The 20004-nt window shown below is 40.8% G+C and overlaps 1 protein-coding gene across 1 annotated transcript; it reads right to left on the reverse strand.

Annotated features, from left to right (window-relative positions):
* Positions 1-6880: 6880 nt before the first annotated feature.
* On the reverse strand, positions 6881-7900 carry LOC149470218 (G protein-coupled receptor 20-like). The gene has a single exon (XM_089666002.1). It carries the CDS (start codon positions 7898-7900, stop codon positions 6881-6883), a length of 1020 nt encoding a protein of 339 aa, XP_089522128.1.
* Between the last annotated feature and the right edge of the window lie 12104 nt (positions 7901-20004).

The raw sequence follows: 20004 nt of genomic DNA on the forward strand, positions 1-20004 counted from the left end.
ACCTGTATACAAACAAGAGCACCAGAACCTTTGCTAAGTGGAAGATTGAGTTTGGTTCAATCTTGTTTTAATAATGTAGTTTCAGACAGAAAATACAGGTACAGAGAATACATACAAAGTATAGAGAATATAGGATTCGTGAATATACATATCAAACACTGGTAAGAATCCTCAGGTTTTGATAAGAGCTGTCTAGAGGCAGTAGAAGATAGGCATTGATAAAGACAACGGTGAAGTGCTAGCAATATAATACAGATTAAAAAAAAACATAAAAAATAAATCGTAAATATAAACAGCAAAAGATGTAGAAATGATGCATAAAAGTGAAGTGAACGTACAACGTGCTGATCCAATCGGATCTAATGAGGTGCTACAAGAAGTGAAACAGGTAAATTCTGTAGCTATAAACGTGGACCTTTTTCCAAATGGAAAAAAACGATAAGCAAACCAACCTCCCCCTGTCCACATAGGGGACTGATAGTAAATATAAAAGTGACCCCTCAGGGGGTGAAGACACAACAACTGTGACCAATGCAATATTAAATAATGTAATCTCTCCCGTAGATCATAATAAATGCACATGCAAAAACCATAAATGTCCAGACAGCGCTATATGTCAACGCACAGGTGCACATATAAAATATAAAGTCCCAAAAACGCAGAAAAACTGCAAGCAAACAAGTAGGTGCTCATGATAGGTGATCTCCAAACCAGGTGATAGGAATCCTGAATGGCAAAAATGCCCCCTCACCTCCAAGAAGCGATTTTATATCTGAAAGTAGGCTAAGAGATCAAATATATGACATGGCCTGTTGTCTTTGTAACCAATGAACAGGAGTATGCAAGGAGCCACTGAAGGAGCCAGCCGTGACTAGTGATGGGTCAGAGAGAAGGACCTGGGAAAATCAGTGGTGATCTTGTATATTTCAGGGACTGAAAGTACAAGAAACAAAAGCTGATGAAAAAGGAATTCTGAAAGGGGTGGGGGGTCATAGGGCTCAGGTATTTAGATAAAGGTAAAAGGAAAAAAGTGAATGGTCTAATATGTGGAGTGTATGTTGCATAAGGTCCACAGGGAAAAGAGGCCTTTGCGTAACATAGTTGGGACCCATGAATGTCGAGAGAATTCATATGAATTTCCAGTTGGTCCCAGAATTTAGAGGCAGAATCATGGACCAGTTGAGTATTCTGGTGAAGATGGCTGCTTTATGATATAGAGAAGCATCTGGTACCCCACCATGAGTTCTCAGCAGCATCAACATTATGTAGCACAGTCTGGGGTGCCCATTATGTACATTTAGAGAATAAGTGATGGAGTTTCTAGAAGTAAAATTAAGGTATATAGATGAGGGCCATTGGGAACAAGCAGGGAAAGTGTGGAATAATATCTATTTGAAGGACATCAAGGACTCAACATAAACATTGGACATAAAGACATTCAAGTCCACCTGGGTTTTATGGAGGATCGGGAAAAAATTCAGAGAATACAGCTGAGAAGCCTCAGTTGGTATATGGATCCCTAGATAGCACATGTGGAACAAATCTTAGAGGGGAAGTTATGCTGTAGTTGAGATACATACTGTATGTAGGGGTCAAGGAGATATTTAGGAGATCAAATTTGGTATAGTTGACTTTGAAATGACTGAATTTTCCGAATTACTGGAATTGTAGAAGGATCGAGGGCAATAAGAGTAAGTTATCAGAGAATAGAGCCGTATTTTTCAAATGGAGAGGTCCAACTGTGATTCTTTTATAGGGTTTTGTCTCAAGGCAACTGCCTAATGTTCCATCGTTAAAATATATAGGATGGGAACAAAGGACAACTCTGGCAGGTGCCATTGTGAATGGGGAAGGCAGTGGACAAAGAAATATTAACTCTGGCTCTGGATGAGGGTGATAATTAGAGGGATATGATTCGAGAGATCATGAGGGGGCCTAAACCTATCTGCCTAAGAGATAATTGTAAGAATGTCCAGGTGACTCAGCCAAGATCTTTTTTGGCGTCGATCACCAGGAGGCGCAAGGGAATAATTTGGCTGTGAGCATAGTCCATTAGGAGAATAATTTTTAAAGTGTTGTCTCTTGCTTCATGCTACTAACAAAGCCAACTTGGTCTGGGACCTGGGTGTATGAGGTGAGACAGCAGCAATTGTAGTCTGTTAGCTAAGGTTTTGGTGAAGATTTTTAGGTAAACTCTTATTAAGGAGATAGGTCTATAGTTAGAGCACTGGGAGTGATCTTTATTGGGCTTTGCAATTAGTGTTGTAATGTAATGTAAGCCTCAAGAGATTGTGGAGGGAATGTAGAGCCTTTGGCCAATTAATTGAAGATCTTAGTCATAATCAATAAAAGCAGAGGAGAGAAAGATTTGTAGAATAAACCACTTAACATCCGCCCTATAGCAGTTTTACTGCCACAGGGTGGCATTCCTGTGCAAAATCACGTATATACACGGGCGTGCACGTGCCGCCGGAGGATTGCTTCTGCTGTGAAATGTCACAGCACAAACTGATCTATAAGCCCCTGTGAGCAGTTGCTCGCCATCACCTAAAGATTGTCAGTCAGATACATAGATACAGTTCTGCTGTTACGGGGGGAGTCATGATTCGTGTATCTCTGCAGAGCTAAGAACACAATCCATCACTTCCCATAGTAAAAGCACCACCTAGTGTACACCAAACACATCCTCGATCCTTCTACAATTCCAGTAATTCGGAAAATTCAGTCATTTCAAAGTCAACTATACCAAATTTGATCTCCTAAATATCTCCTTGACCCCTACATACAGTATGTATCTCAACTACAGCATAACTTCCCCTCAAAGATTTGTTCCACATGTGCTATCTAGGGATCCATATACCAACTGAGGCTTCTCAGCTGTATTCTCTGAATTTTCTCCCGATCCTCCATAAAACCCAGGTGGACTTGAATGTCTTTATGTCCAATGTTTATGTTGAGTCCTTGATGTCCTTCAAATAGATATTATTCCACACTTTCCCTGCTTGTTCCCAATGGCCCTCATCTATATACCTTAATTTTACTTCTGGAAACTCCATCACCTAGGCACTCACTAAACCTTTTGATCACCCTATATGTTAACCCCTTCCCAACCAGTGTCATTAGTACATTGATTAGTGTATATTTTTAGCACTGATCACTGTATTAGTGTCACTGAGTGTCAGTTAGTGTAAAAATGACACAATATCCCAGTCCCGCTATAAGTTGCTGATCGCCACCATTACTAGTATAAAGAAAAAATATTTCAGTATATGTACCATATTTTGTAGACGCTATAACTTTTGCTCAAACTAATCAACATACAATTATTGGATTTTTTTTTACCATAAATATGTAGCAGAATACATTTTGGCCTAAATTTATAAATAAATTAGATTTTTTAGAATTTTTTAATTGGATATGTTTTATAGCAGAAAATAAAAACATTTTTTTTTTTCAAAATTGTAAGGATTTTTTTGTTTATACCATAAAAAAGTAAAAGCCACAGAAGTGATCAAATACCACCAAAAGACAGCTCTATTTGTAGTCAAAACAGGACATACATTTAATTTTGTGTACATTGTTGCATGACCACGCAATTGTCAGTTAAAGTTCAGCATCGCCTTATCACAAAAAATGTCCTGGTCATGAAGGAGGGTAAATATTATTGAGGGCAAGTGGTTAAACCCATCTGGGTCCTGACGTTTTCCAAAAGTAGTGGCTGCAATATACATTTCTGCTTTTTGAACATCAGTGGTATTCAGGGGGTGTTGATCAGGAATGGCATAAAGGTTATCATAAAAATAGCTAAACATTTGTAAGATAGAAGAGGGAGAGGAACCATTCCTTCTCTTGACCCTTGTAAGTGTGAGATGAAGGTGTGTGTTTGTTTTGATCCTAGCCAATGGTCCACTGCATTTGTCCTTACATTTGAATTGGTGCAGTGAGATCTTGTCCAAGAAAGAATGAGCAGAAACCTTGTACAATTTATGGTGGCTTTCTCCAAGAGCATCTTGTTGGTGGGGAACCCTCATGCTATAGTTTCAGTTCCAGGCGATGGTAATGGATTCAGAGGTTTTTTTGCAGGTGGGTGCCCTGTTGGATAAATATTCTCCTAAGGACCGCCTTAAGGGCCTCCCATTTGTAGGATCCGATACATGATCCATTAGAAAATTTTAAATAGCTGAGATGCAGCCAGAACAATCTGGGTTAGCAAGTAAAGGGCCGTTAAGCTGCCATATCCATTCCTTTGATGGAACAGATGGGATCACAAGCTTCAAATGTACTGGGGAGTGGTTTTAAGAAACAATGACATCAATGTTGCAGACAGGGGACCACTCCAGACAATGATGGTTGACCAGAAAGTAGTCAATACGGTTGTAAAACTGATAAGCGGGGGTGAAGTATATCTAGTTCTTGGCTTTGGGGTGCAACACCCTCCATACATCAATCGAATTTTGGTCATGGAGGGCCCATTTCAGCGCCCTCAACTTAGAGAATGAAAGTGAGAACCTGGAGAGAGATGAGTCCAGGTGTAGTTCCAAGGGGATGTTAAAATTGCCTCTAAGAATGAGTCTCCCTTCAATGAACCTGGACAGTACCTGTAAATACCGCATGGTCACTTGTATCTGGTTGACGTTTGGAAGGTAGACCCCTTATTAGGACCCTTTACATTGTAAGAGCATAGTTTTAAGATATGAGGAGTAGAGATTGTCTGAGCCAGGATGGAGTGGGGAAGAAGGGTAGAGGAGGGAGGAGGGCAGGGGAAGGGTAGCAGAGTGGGATGGAGAGTTGAGGAAAAGACCAGAAGAGCAGTAGAGCAGAAGAAGCCGTGTTAAGATACACAGATGGTGCTCAAGGGAGAGTTTCAAAGGAGAAACCCTAAAGTGCCCTCTTGGTTGCAGGGCACAATGTGTTACTACAAACAATAGGCACAAAATATGCCAAACCTAGGTGGGGAGAGAAGCTAAAGATAGATGAACATAAGATGTGTTCCCAGCGGTTAGCCTAGCATAAAGTTATCCACGGTTGTAATGCCCATTGTAAAGCAGAAATAGTAAGACCAATCATAAAACTTTGGTTCAATGAATTGTAGGATGAACTAACTGAGCACATAAGAAAGGAAAGCAATCATATATCTCAGGTGCATAACAAGTAAACACTCAAAAAATATATTCAAAACATATATAGCATCCCAGCAAGTGTATAACTAGAGTCACAAGAGATAGCTCAGAACCCAGCGACTGGGTTTCTGGTAGGCAGAACAAAGTTGACTTAAATCCAAAAGGGAGGTGCGTTCATGGGGGCACCTGCTGCTCTGTGTGTCCATTCACACACAGAGTCATGGCTTGGCCCTGCCCCCTCTCTCCTCATTGGCTGACTGGCTGTGATTGACAGCAAAAGGAGCCAATGGCTCCTGCTTGCTGTCTCAGTGTCACGTACCTGATTGGAGACTGAAATGATGAGGTCGGCCTCACTTGTGCCACTAGCCCTGACCCCACTGTAAATGGAACAGAGAGTGTCTAGGGACCAGGAGGACAAGAGCACCAACAGATGTTGTTTGCAGCTCTTGCAGCTGGGGACTTTGGAAGACTGATGAACCTCTAATTCAGGAACAGTAGTATTATGCAGAGCTGGTATGGTGGGTCACCAGGTGTGCACCAGAGCAAGGAAGGAAGCTGCGATGGGAGATGAAAGGAATTGACTCTCGTTCCTCTCTAGCTACTGACCCCCGTCAGTCCCTGGCATCGATCAGTGTTCACCCTTCAGATCTGGAGTTCACCCGAGACACAGGAATTGCAGACAGACACAAGGTGGTATCTCAGAATGAACTAAGTTTATTCTTCCGTGTTTAAACTTATATATGAAAACTTATATATGAATCTTAAAACAATGCATAGAAATATAAGAACCAATCAATTGATAGGTATGCATTTGGCATTCATGTAAATTTTATTAAGCATGAACTTTTGTTCAGTATAGAAAGTAGACAATTTCCCTATTTAATATTGGCTATACTTATTAATACTCTTGCGACAGGATATATCCAACCGTAGGCTTTCAGTCTTGTGCTAGCTAAAGGAAAAAGGGGAAGTTACACCTGAAGAAAAAAGAGGAACTTTAACTCCTGACAAGAATACAGTTTGAGACGAAAAAGCAATCCTTTTAAAATTCTGACTTAAGTCTTAAGATGGATACTAATTCTAAGATGGAGGAGCTTTGGCTCAGAGAGACAAAATGGCAGGACATCAAACTTAAGGGCTAATCCCTTCAAACCCCCTCTTAGGTCACACACGTGACCTTACACCTTAGTCACAGGTTGGTACCTGGGGCCCTTAGTAGGTAATCAGGGTTCCCCATATACCAAACCAGGTTTCAAATAAACTGACCAGTGGATTTTCTACTCCTGAGCTTTCAGCTAATTCTTCAAACAATATTTGGAGGTTGTGAAGGGCTCTAATAATACTTCCATCAGAAACAGTGTTATGGGGAATAAAAGTACAACCACAGGAGTTAAACATTTTACATACTTTCCCTTTATCAGCTAATAACATATCAAAAGCAGTATGGTTCTACCAAACCTTTGTTAACTATAGCCAATGTAGTTAACCCAATCTACATTCCCGCTAAACTGTACCCATATAATACAGACAAATTCTGCAATAACATTACTATGTTCAAAACAGGCAAAATTTCCTGATACTGGTTTAGAGACTTAAAAGTAAATTATGTAATCTGGTAACAGGGAATTTCTTAACCAAATCAGTACATTCCTTTTCAGTGATATTATCTTTGTACATTCTAATTAGGCATAACATATTAGTTTCTTTTCCTGAAAAAGGGAACCAGTCTCAATGCTTAATCTATCTTTTTGATTGCATCATTACTCCTGTATATTCCTAGCCTCCAGGGCGAGCTGCCTGCGGCACGGGCAGGGACTGTTAAAAGGAATTGGTGACGGTTGTCTTCTGAAAATACTTTTCCTGGCGGATTGGAAATGGTTAGTAACAAAACAATAGACAATGGGATCCATACAACTATTAAAACTACTCAAAGTTACTGTGATATGGTACACAATGAGGATGACATCCCAAGACACCTCACTGCGGACACAGAAAACTACTTGACTAACATGAATGGGAGTGAAACAAACTGTGAAGATGACCAGCACCATTATGAGGAGCTGTACCGCCTTCACCCGTCTCTCTCGGCTTTGGTTCATTTGTATTGACTTGGACAAAGTCCACATGATCCGCAGGGTGTAGAAAACAACAATCACCAAAGGAACAAAATACTCAAAAACTGTCAGCATGAGTAGCTGGAAAAAGCAACAATGTTTGTGGTTAATCGTTGTGGTCAGTATGATGAAAGTTACGATCACAGCAAATATCCAAATCAAAACACAGATGCATTTGGCATAACTGGGATTTCTCCATCTGCATGAGGCTTTGGCTTGCACAATGGCCAGGTAGCGATCAACACAGATGCAGGTCAGGAAAAGAATACTACAGTACATGTTCACAGAGTACGTAAAACTGTGAACAAAATAGCAGATATGACAGGTCTCTATATTACGGTAATACATAACAATTTGTGCTGGTAGAGATAGACCCACTAAGAGGTCTGTCACTACCAAGTTAATGGTGTAAATAACAGAGGGTGTCCTTGCTTTGGTCTGAAAACAGAACACATAGAGGGCCAAACTGTTCAGTATTATGCCCATCAAAAAAATAGAAGAATTAATAATTAGCAACGCCACCCAAAGGCCATAGAACCTTTGATGCAAGGCTTCACCTGGGTTGGCTTGTTGAGGAATTTGGAATTGTTTGTCATTTGCTACAGATTCATTCAGTTCAAGTTCTCTGGATGGGTTGAAGTTTCCAGGGCTGACGAAGCATTCCATGTGGTTCAGATCAATCTCTCAGGACTTCTCTGGCTGCTTCTTCTGTATCTGTGTCTTTGTCTTGCTTCTTAGGGGTATGGTTTACTCTTTTCACACATCTGGCATGGATCCAGGCCTTGGAATCCTCAGTCAGAACAGCGGTCCTAGAGACAGCAATCACGGAAGCGAGTTGGTTCCTGTGAAAAAAAAGAGAAAGGTGCGAGCAACATTTCTTTCAACTTTATTCAAAATTTCAATAAACTTTCTCACATATTTTCCCTGAATCAATTCTAAATCCCCTCTTTCTACCATGAGTGGCTGTCTGGCCCAGGGAGTGGGAAAGAGCCTATCCATTAAAACCTCAAAAAAGGGTAACCTGTCTTCTTAGAAGGAATCATCCTTATCTCTGTCAAAACTGCAGGCAGCACTCTCTTCCAGTTTGCATAGGTACTTCCAGTAGCTTTCCTAATTTTATCCTTGATAATCCTATTCATCCTTTTTACTCTACCTGAACTCTGGGGGACATCTCCACCTAGCGGCTAAATATATCCACAATTACCCAAAAAATATTCCTGTCCTTTTCCTACCTTTGGCATGTGTGTAAAATCTACCTGTGGGCGGATAAAAAATGTTAATGTCTTGCCTTGTGAGGATTGTTCCTTATGTATGTAATGCATCTAGACACATATGATTTTACCATAAAGGGGGCCAGGGATGAAAAAAAAAAATCCAGCAGTTCACATGTAACCTGCCATCCCCTGTGACCTATCCCATAATACTGTGAGCTGTGACCTACCCCATGATACTGTAAGATGAACAGAGGTGCACTAGCTTCTGGAATACATGGTCTCCCCTCTTGTAACACAAAGTCCAGTTAGTGGATCTTTGGTCACCCTAGCTGCATTCCACTTAATATCTTTAGAGGTAGCAAATGTCTGTAAATACTGCAATATTTGATCTAACAGTGACATTTAAAATTGGAGCAGGATCTAAAGTGTGAGGAATATATTTTATTCTCAACTTGGGGTTTAACAACAGTATAACCTCATATTCACTAAGTGGTGGTGTGTAAGGTGGTCTCATGTCCAAGAGTAAATGACATAGCCATTTGAATCACCATCACAAATGATAGCAAACTTCTGAGACACACAGGCATGCCTTGAACCTTAACCAGAACCATTTTTGAGAAAAAAAAACAAAACAAAAGGGCGGAGTGTACCTCCATGCTCCTGGGCCAGGACCCCTGCCATAGTTTTACAATTTTCCCTAACATACAAATGAAACATTTGATCATATGCGGGCAGACCAAGACCAGGGGCTATTACCATAGCATGTTTCAGAGACACAAAAACAGTACACATTTCAATTGACCATTTCACAAGATCTGACATTTCTGAACCTGTGGTTTGTCTCAAAATACTGTCATAGTAGGAACAGTCAGGTATCCATTGGCGGCAGCAACCAATCATGCCAAGAAAGGTAAGCATGTCTTTCTTGGTCAATGGGCGGGGCAGACCCATAAGAGCCGCAGCTCTCTTGCGACTGAATTTCCTATCATCTTTTGTGAGGACAAAACCAAGGTATTCAACAGTTTCTTAACACCATTATAACTTTTCTTAGACACTTTATGATCACATATACATAACCAGTTCATGAGATCTACACTGTCCACCTGGCTGGCTGTCCGCACTGAACCCAAACTAAACCATGGCTAGGAGTTCATGGCTTGGGGCTTGGAGAACATCAGTATAATCCTGGAGAAATTCACTCCAGATAAAACTTTTACTTCTAAAGTTAAAGGCAAAAATTAGCCATGTCTCCTTAACAACAGGAATTTGCAAAAAAAAAATTTGTCAAATCATTTACTGTAAAAAAAAACAACTCAGCATCAGGTGGGATGGAGGAAATGAGTATTGGTACATCAGGTACTATTGGCACAATGAGAGTTACAAGATCATTTATAGCCCTCAGGTCCTGCACAAATCTGTAAGAACCGTCTGGCTTCTCAACTAGATTTATTGGGCTGTTGTATGGTGAAATCACCTTTCCAAGGATTCTTGCCTTGAAACAAATGCTCCACCATGGGCACTATTCTTTCCTCCTTTACTTTAAACAAAGGGCATTATTTATAAAACACAGTGTGGCCTTGTATTGGAGTGCAGGAAATTAATCCCACATCCAAGGAACTTTTCTGCTCAAACTTTATCATAGACTGTTCCAGCAGAGAGTGAGGGATCATCTTTCAATAAACACTGTCATAACAGGGACAGTTGGTATCTCGGCAGATTGAGCCACAATACCTCCTTTCCGAGAGTTTTAGATTAATGCTAAGCTTTCCCAAGAGAACAAATCAACTGGACAATTGGGTATGATTTTGAATAAATGCTCTAGCAGCAAAAAAACTGAAAAAGGCGGTGTTTTAAAAATTTTGGTGGGTATCCCATCTGTTCTTATAGAGAGTCTTCCACTTCTTCAGCGAATTCTCTCCACATACTGTTTCAGGTGGTGAACTCAGGATGTCTGTTACATCCAAACCATCACTCACCCTTAATATCAGGGAGCCTGAACCAGAGGATTCTTCAACAAGTGAATCCTCCTCTTCAGTAGTTGGAATGACAGCAATTTCCCCTGCTGCTTCATGTGTGGCAGGAGTTTGAACCACACTCTGAGAATCCTCGGGAGTTTGAACTGTAAAAGGCTGTGTGGCAGAAATTTGAACTGCACTAGTTATCTGGTGTGTCTGTGCAGGTATTAATACTGGTGATGCTGGAGGTGCAGTGGGAATGGGATTCTGGACTGCATAATGTCTGGTTAGGAAATCAATAATCTCCTCTGTAAGAGTGGGATAACCGTACGGTGGAGGGAATAACATGAAAGGGTGTGTGGGTCTGTCTATTTCTGACTCTAATGCATGTATCCTTGCTGCATCTATATCTTTAACTTCAGCTTTCTTTTGTCTCTTATTTTTCCTATAAAACCAAAGCGGAGCAAACATCACCCAATTTTGTCCACCTCTGGCCATATATTTCGGGTCCCACATAGGATCTCCCTCATACCATGGAAAAGCCTGTTTTTCTCCCAGACAGAGTCCCCTGACCATATCCATATGAAAAGCATCATTATCACCACTATGGGGAAATGGATCCACACTGCCCATTACTTCACTCCATTCTGCTAATTTATCTACCCAGGGGTGAATTAAAGAATAATCTGTCCCACAGATACGGGCTACATAATCTTTACACGTTTCACCAACATTTGGGAGAGGGGGCTTATTCCTACTCTGACTTATCCCCATGTCTTACACTTGAATGTATCTGTATCACAAATCTGTCCTATAGGCTGTAATGACAATTTATCTTATAAAAATACCTGGACCTAACATACTTTCTCTAGTCTTTCTCTAGTGACTGACAAAAGTGAAGATTATAACCTGGGTGTACAATACTTTCTAATAATATTCTGCCAACCTTTTCTAACTTACAACACAATCTAAACAAATCATTTACATAGGCACCTCGCGTTACCACGCAATCACCTCACCCAGATCATCAACCAATAAGGCTTATCTGGGTGGGGTGGGGCATGTCACACCTCATTGACAAAACCTTCAGTGACCGCTGGTCCATACACTTACCACCTGGACACTTGTGTCACACAAACAAATTATCTTATACTTCTATGCGATAGGAAGATAAGCAAAGAATTGCAGGGCAAAACTGATCAACCCCGGACTTTTTCCTGGTTTCTTTCTTCAAAAAAACACTTTTCAGTCTCTTCTCATAAGAGACTTGCAGTTCCCAAAACTGCTTTGGTCTTTTCCAAAAGACCTTGTGCTCCCCACAGCACTCTGCGCCTGGCCACTGGCGTCTTATGACGCGAGGTCCAGTGCTACCATAGGGCATGAAATTTTTATCAGAGCCTTACCGGCAAGAGACTATTTGGCAGAATGACAAAAAAATCTTACTTACCGAAAGGGTGATTATCTCATCCCGGACATGAGTCCCCAATTGAAAGGAATTGACTCTTGTTCCTCTCTAGCTACTGACCCCCGTCAGTCCCTGGCATCAATCAGTGTTCACCCTTCAGATCTGGAGTTCACCCGAGACACAGGAATTGCAGACAGACACAAGGTGGTATCTCAGAATGAACTAAGTTTATTCTTCCGTGTTTAAACTTATATATGAAACTTAAAACAATGCATAGAAATATAAGAACCAATCAATTGACAGGTATGCATTAACCAATCAAAATATTACATACGTCAGTCATGCCCAATCATTTGGCATTCATGTAAATTTTATTAAGTGCGTAAAGCATGAACTTTTGTTCAGTATAGAAAGTAGACAATTTCCCTATTTAATATTGGCTATACTTATTAATACTCTTGAGACAGGATATATCCAACCGCAGGCTTTCAGTCTTGTGCTAGCTAAAGGAAAAAGGGGAAGTTACACCTGAAGAAAAAAGAGGAACTTTAACTCCTGACAAGAATACAGTTTGATACGAAAAAGCAATCCTTTTAAAATTCTGACTTAAGTCTTAAGATGGATACTAATTCTAAGATGGAGGAGCTTTGGCTCAGAGAGACAAAATGGCGGGACATCAAACTTAAGGGCTAATCCCTTCAGGAGACAGGAGCAATGTCATAGGAATAGCTGGGTTCATCAACGGGCGGACAGCGAGGTACCAAATCATAAGCAAGCCAAAGTCAGGAGCAGAGCCAAAGTCAGGAACAAGTACCAAGCAGGAGAGTAATCAGAATCAGGTCAGGAACAAGCCGGGTCAGCAACAAGGAAATCAGACAGGAATGAGCAGGAAACGGGGAACAGCTGAAGACCAGTCAGCACTCAGCACAGGCAGAGGCACCTTTTAAATAGTCCGTCTGGCGCCAATCTTTACCGTGCGTGTGCGCAATCACGCATTTCTGTGCACGTGCGCACTTCTATTTGCCAATCATCTCACCGGGATTCCCTTACACTCAGCCAATGAGGTGGCAGAGACCCAGGCCAGTCGATACTGTCATTCACATCACTGGATCGCAATGAGGCTCAGGTAAGTATAGAGGGGGCTGGGGCACTGCTGCACACAGAAGATTTTTTACCTTCATGCATAGAATGCATGAAGTTAAAAAACCTTGAGCCTTCCCATATGGAAGAAAAATATATTTGAAATATATTTTCAAAATATTCTTCCCAAATATATTGCCATATATTTGAAATGCTACAATTTTGGCCATATTCAATATATTTCAAAATATATTTCAATGCAGTGTATATATCTATATATATATATATATATATATATATATATATATATATACATATATATATATATATACTTCATGTTGAAATGCGTTTTAATTACAAAATATATGAAAAATATTTTTAAAAATACATTTCAAATGTGTCTTTAAAAATACAAATTTCTGGAATGCATTTACAAATATATATAAAATATATGTTAAAATGACTTTTTTATATGTTAAAACAAATCTGAAGAATACATATTTAAAAAATATATTTTTAAAATATATTTTTTTAAAATATATTTTTCAGATTTAAACATATATTGAAGTGTCTGTAAACCCACATGGAAGAAAATATATTTGAAAAATATTCTTCCCAAATATATTGCCATATATTTGAAATGCTACAATTGTGGCCATATTATATATATATATATATATATATATATATATATATATATAGCCATGTATATATATATGTGTGTAAATCTAAAGAATATATTTTAAAAAAATATATTTTAAAAATATATTTTTGAAATATATATTCTTCAGATTTGTTTTAACATATAAAAAAGTCATTTTTAATATATATTTGTAAATGCATTCCAAAAATTTGTATTTTTAAAGACATATTTGAAATGTATTTTTAAAAATATTTTTCATATATTTTGTAATAAAAACGCATTTCAACATGAAGTATATATATATATATATATATATATATATATACCGTATTTTCCGGCGTATAAGACGACTGGGTGATAAATCGACCCCCTACTTTTCCTGTTAAAATATAGGGTTTGGGCTATACTCGCTGTATAAGACTACCCCTCTTCCAACATACACCAAATAAAAATTAAAAAACATCAGATTTGATTTCAATATGGTATGGTATTTCAGTATGGTATTCCAATGATGGGGTGCTATTCCTCGCTCTGACACCAATGATGGGGCACTATTCCTCCCACTGACACCAATGATGGGACACTATTCCTCCCACTGACACCAATGATGGTGTCCCATCATTAGTGTCAGTGTGTGAGGAATAGTGTCCCATCATTAGTGTCAGTGGGAAGAATCGTGCCCCATCATTGGTGTCAGTGGGAGGAATAGTGTCCCATCATTGGTGTCAGTGGGATGAATAGTGCCCCATCATTGGTGTCAGAGCGACAAATCGTGCCCCATCATTGGTGTCAGTGGGAGGAATAGCACCCCATCATTGGTGTCAGTGGGAGGAATAGCGCCCCATCATTGGTATCAGTGGGAGGAATAGTGCCCCATCATTAGTATCAGTGGGGGGAATAGTGCCCCATCTTTGGTGTCAGTGGGAGGAATCGTGCCCCGTCATTGGTGTCAGTGGGAGGAATAGTGTCCCAACATTGGTGTCAGTGGGAGGAATAGTACCCCATCATTGGTGTCAGTGGGGGAAGGAATAGTGTTCCATCTTGGTGTCAGTGGGGGGTGGAATAGTGCCCCATCGTTGGTGTCAGTGGGGAGGAGGAATAGTGCCCCATCATTGGTGTCAGTGGGGGGGAGGAATAGTGCCCCATCGTTGGTGTCAGTGGGGGGAGGAATAGTGCCCCATTGTTGGTGTCAGTGGGAGGAATAATGCCCCATCATTAGTATCAGTGACACCAATGATGGGGCACAATTCCTCCCACTGACACTAATGACACTTGCTGACCCTTGTTCCAGTATGGTGCTGCTGCAGCCAGCATATGTGGTTGCAGAAGCACCTCTGCACGGCACAGTTACTGGCCGCTCCCTCACTCGATTTTTGCAGGGCCGCTCGGCTCCGCCTCCTCACCGGTGATTGGCCGCCTGTGTGCCTTTCCTTAACTACAGTTCTGGTGGCCAATCACCGGTGAGGAGGCAGAGCCGAGCGGCCAAACAATGAAGGAGCAGCCGCGCTTCCTGGACTGGATCGTCGTGGGACTGGGACTGGAGCCAGGTAAGAAACAGCAGCCCCCTGCCCACCCCTGTACTTAGTGTCCCTTCCGTTGGAAGGGGGGAGCGGCGGCAGCACCGTGCCGCCCCAATAAAAAGTGCCGCCCTGACACCAAGTGTCAGCATGCCGTATACCGGCGTATAAGACGACCCCCGACTTTTGAGAAGATTTTCAAAGGTTAAAAAAGGTTAAAAAATACGGAATATATATACACTGCATTGAAATATATTTTGAAATATATTGCATATGGCCACAATTGTAGCATTTCAAATATATGGCAATATATTTGGGAAAAATAGTTTTCAAATATATTTTCTTCCATGTGGGTTTACAGACACTTCAATATGACTGTTAAGACTATTAAATCTCATCTGTAAAAGCTGATGAGAAAAAAATTATTTATACATTCACATTTCCCTGTCACCTGTATCCAACTTCCAGTGTTCAACTGTTATGGGCCCGATCTGTTCTTCCATAGCCTTATTTTACTATTGATACAGTATATTTTTTAAAAAATGAGGATTTGTTTTACTTGCTGTATAAATGTGTTTCTCATATTCCATCTTAGGCTCCCCATTTGCTCCCTTGCATTTCTCGTTGCATTCTTTGTAAATCTGGAATGCCAAGGGTGTCCATTCTACTTTGTACTTTTTAAAGGCTTGTCTTTATCTCACTTATCTGTTTGTTTGTTTGTTTGTTTGTTTGTTTGTTTGTTTTACACTAGAATGTAGCCACATGTTGTAGGTGGCAAGCTAAGATTTAGTTATTCAGAAAGAAATGTAAGGTAAAGGATAAGTTCACTTAAAAATAAAATAATAAATTTTTTGGTGGTGCTATGCAGGACTCTGCAGTCTGTTAGTGTATCTGCTTGCCCATACATCCTGGAATTACAAGCTGACAGTTGTAAAGGTTGTCAGGACTTGTAGTTCATTCCCCGTACTGCTGTCATAGTGGGGGCTGGGGGGTTAGGCAACAGTTGCAGCGGTGGGAACATGCTACATGTGCCACCCTAAAAACAGGTGGAACATGTACCATGTTCCCAAGGTGGACTTATCCTTTAAGATATCCTATAAATAGTTATTTATGTCACATATCTCCTTCTTTTTATGCCCATAAAAACACAATAATCACATTTCAGATTTCATATAACCTGTTAAAGGCCAATTCCAGTTGAATACTGGCTAGTACAGTAGGAGGAGTAATCATTTCTACTGTCCTAGTTTACTAGTCCTTGAACTCTTGCACTTTTCATTACGTTTTCCTGGTGTAGCAATCTTTCTCATGGATATTGATTTGCTCCAAACATTACATAAATCACACAATAAATCACTCACATCATGTGATTCACAGCAAGCTCTTAGGGCTCAAGGCCTCTTCAGGCTTTAGGCATTAGAATATATTTTCATTTTTTTTTGTTTTGTTGACCAAAAGTGCATATATGAATCTATTTCAAGGCAAACATGGAGTTGAATTCAATGCAGGATATACTGTATTCATTATAATGTGTCTATAGGGTTGTGGTTTCAATTGTAAGATTCTTTGGGTCAGGGGCAGATATGAATGTTTTTTTGTTCTCAGGAAAACACTGCATCATTATAGAATGTTTAAAAAATTAGCTGATATAGTAAAGTATATCTGAGGCCCCATCTTTTTTTTGCAAAGGGGAAAGCTTTAAACCCCATCACATTTTAACATTTTATTGCTGTCTATATCTCAGCTGGGGAGATTCACCCCTTTGTTTGGGTGACCATAGTTTCTAGATTAGAAAGTGTTGGGAAATCCAATAATTTACAGCTGTCACTAGAACAGACGGTGGGGCAATCTTTGGAAACCCACCTGGTTCAAAGAGGACTATCTAAAAGAGGAATTTCCTTACTTTAAAGAGATTTCTTGTTCATTTCTGTTGTTGTGTATCTAGGACAGGAAGTTAATAGGAAACTAATAGGAATTTTATTTATTATGACTTCACATATTCTTTAAGCTTATATATATATAAAAAACAAAAGAAAAGATACATTAACCACTAGCCTACAGGACATTTATACCCCCTTCCTGCCTACAGGGCACTTATACCCCCTTCCTGCCTACAGGGCACTTATACCCCCTTCCTGCCTACAGGGCACTTATACCCCCTTCCTGCCTACAGGGCACTTATACCCCCTTCCTGCCTACAGTGCACTTATACCCCCTTCCTGCCTACAGGGCACTTATACCCCCTTCCTGCCCAGGCCAATTTCCAGCTTTCAGCGCTGTTACACTTTGAATGACAATTGCGCGATCATGCAACACTGTACCGATATTAAATTTTTATCATTTGTTTGAGACAGATATAGCTTTTTTTGGTGGTATTTAATCACCTCTGGGCTTTTTATTTTTTCTTAAACAAACCAAAAACCACTGAAAATTTTGAAAAAAACATTTTTTTCTTAGTTTTTGATATAAAATTTTTTAAATAAAGTGATTTTTCTCCTTCAATGATGTGCGTTAATGAGGTTGCAGTGATGGGCACTGATAAGCTGCACTGATAGACACTGATAGGTGGCACTGATGGGTACTGATGAGGAGGCACTGGTAGGTGGCACTGATGGGCTTTGACAGGCATCACTGATGGGCACTGAAAGGCAGCACTCATATATGGCACTGATATGCGGCACTGACTGGCACTGATAGGCGGCACTGACTGGCACTGATAGGCGACACTGACTGGCACTGTTAGGTGGCACTGATAGGCAGCACTGACGGGCACTGATAGGCGGCACTGATGCACACTGATAGGCAGCACTGACTGGCACTGATAGGCGGCACTGATAGGTGACACTGATTGGCAGCACTAATAGGTGGCACTGACTGGCATTGATAGGTGGCACTGACTGGCACTGATGGGTGACTCTGAAAGGCAGCTCAGATGGGCACTGATCTGTGGCATTGATGTGCACGGGTAGGCACTGATATGTGGCATTTATGTGGCACTGATGGGCACTGGCAGGTGGCATGGATGAGCACTGACAGCTGGCACTGATGGACACTAACAGGTGGCACTGCTGGGGCTACACAAATCATCAGGGCACACTGATCATCAGTGCCCTGATCATCAGTGCACATGTCCCCTCTGAGGAATGCCGATTACCGGTTCTCCTCTCCTCTCGAGCTGTCAGCATGACAGCTCGTGAGGAGAGAAATGTTGATAACCGGCATTTCCCTATTTACATGTGATCAGCTGTGATTGGACACAGCTGATCACATGACCGAGCCGACATCTTTGGCTCTTTCCGTCGTTGATCGGTGATCCGCTGTGTCCGAGGGACACAGCGCACCGCCGATCACCGTACTGCGCGCTCCCTGAGCCGCTAAATGGGCTAAATGGGAATCCCCAGAGATAAGCAATGTTTGAGTCACAGAGGGTCGTCAGGAGCAGTTGTACGGCACAACATTTATTCAGGTCCATCCAGAATACATCTGGGTACAGCTGAAAAGGTGCTCCATCAAGTTCTTTGTTGCACACATTGCGAGCTTTACACTTTACATTTTCTTTAATGACATAGGAGTGGATCCTGCAGATAACTTCACGGGGGTTGAGAAGATTCACAGGACGTAAGTCTCTGTGAGCCCTATGAATTTAAAAAAATGCACCCTGAAGATTCTGAAACCCCATTGAAAAAGATGTTATGGTCAGATGAGACTAAAATTGAATTATTTGTCCTCAACACTTAATGATATTTCTGGTGGAAATCCAATACAGCTCACCATCCAAATAACCCCATTCCTACAGTAAAGCATGGAGGTGGTAATATCCTTCTATGGGGATGATTCTCTGTAGCAGGGACTGGAGCACTTATCAGGATAGAAGTAAAAATGTATGGAGCAAAATACCATCAAATTCTTGAGGAACATCTGCTGCCCCCTGCCAGAAAGTTGTTAATGGGAAGAAGGTTTTTCTTCTAACATGACAATAACCAAAAGCACACAGCAAAAATGACCACAAAGTGTTTGAAGGAGAAAAAGGTGAATGATCTTGCATGGTCTATCCAGAGCTCAGATTTAAACCCCATTGAAAATCTGTGGAATGACTTGAAGACTACAGTCCACAAACAGTCACCATCACATTTAACTGAACTTAAGCAGTTCTGCAAAGAAGAGTTGGCAAATATTGCAAAGTCTAGATGGGCAAAGTTAGTAAAGATATATCCGAACAGACTAAAGGCTGTAATTAAAGCAAAAGGTGGCTCAACAAATTTCTGACACAAAGGGTGATCCTTTTTCCAATTCAGTGATTCTGTTTTTGATTTTTTTAATATATTTTTTGACATGTTGGTGTTATATCTTTCACTTGGATGTTATGAATAAATACAGCTGGATAAAACAAAAACTGTGTCTGTCTTCATTTCAGGCTGCAAAGCAACAACATGTGATTATTTTAAGGGGGTGATATTACCAGCAAACAACTTTTACCTAGGAAACGGAGTATCACCTCCATGGGCTGCATGTCAAGAGACTTGATGAGATTGCTTAAATCCCAAGCCTGAAGACGAAGCACAGAGCAGAGATAATTCCTCAGAAGAAGCTTTTCATCCAAAATAAGAGATTCTGGGAAGAACCTAGCTGTTCCCAATGGGGTAGAGAATGTTGAAAATTACTAAAATTTCACAAGAGAATTAAATTATGGAAACCTCCTAAAGAAGTGAAAACCAAGATAGAGCTTATAAATGACTTCAGCAGTGCAAGCCTCCCGTAGAGTCAAAAACGAGGTAGTGTATGCCAAACGTAAACATATTCCCCGCCGATCTGCCAGCCTCCCCAGGGCCCTCCCCACCGGCCCTGGGTCCATCCCTGACCACCAGGAACCAGCTCTGGCCCACTGCAGATCGCTGTTCCACCACCCAGCCCGTTGGCCTGTCTTTCTCCCCAGAGCCCCCCCTATCGGCTCTGGGT

This window comes from Staurois parvus, unplaced genomic scaffold (assembly GCF_062004578.1).
Source record: "Staurois parvus isolate SC_StPar_1 unplaced genomic scaffold, SC_StPar_1.0 ptg000050l, whole genome shotgun sequence".
Lineage (NCBI taxonomy): Eukaryota > Metazoa > Chordata > Amphibia > Anura > Ranidae > Staurois > Staurois parvus.

Bases quoted from the DNA above. Each gene is read 5' to 3' on its own strand.
- LOC149470218 (XM_089666002.1), bottom strand. From the start codon at position 7,900: ATGGAATGCTTCGTCAGCCCTGGAAACTTCAACCCATCCAGAGAACTT.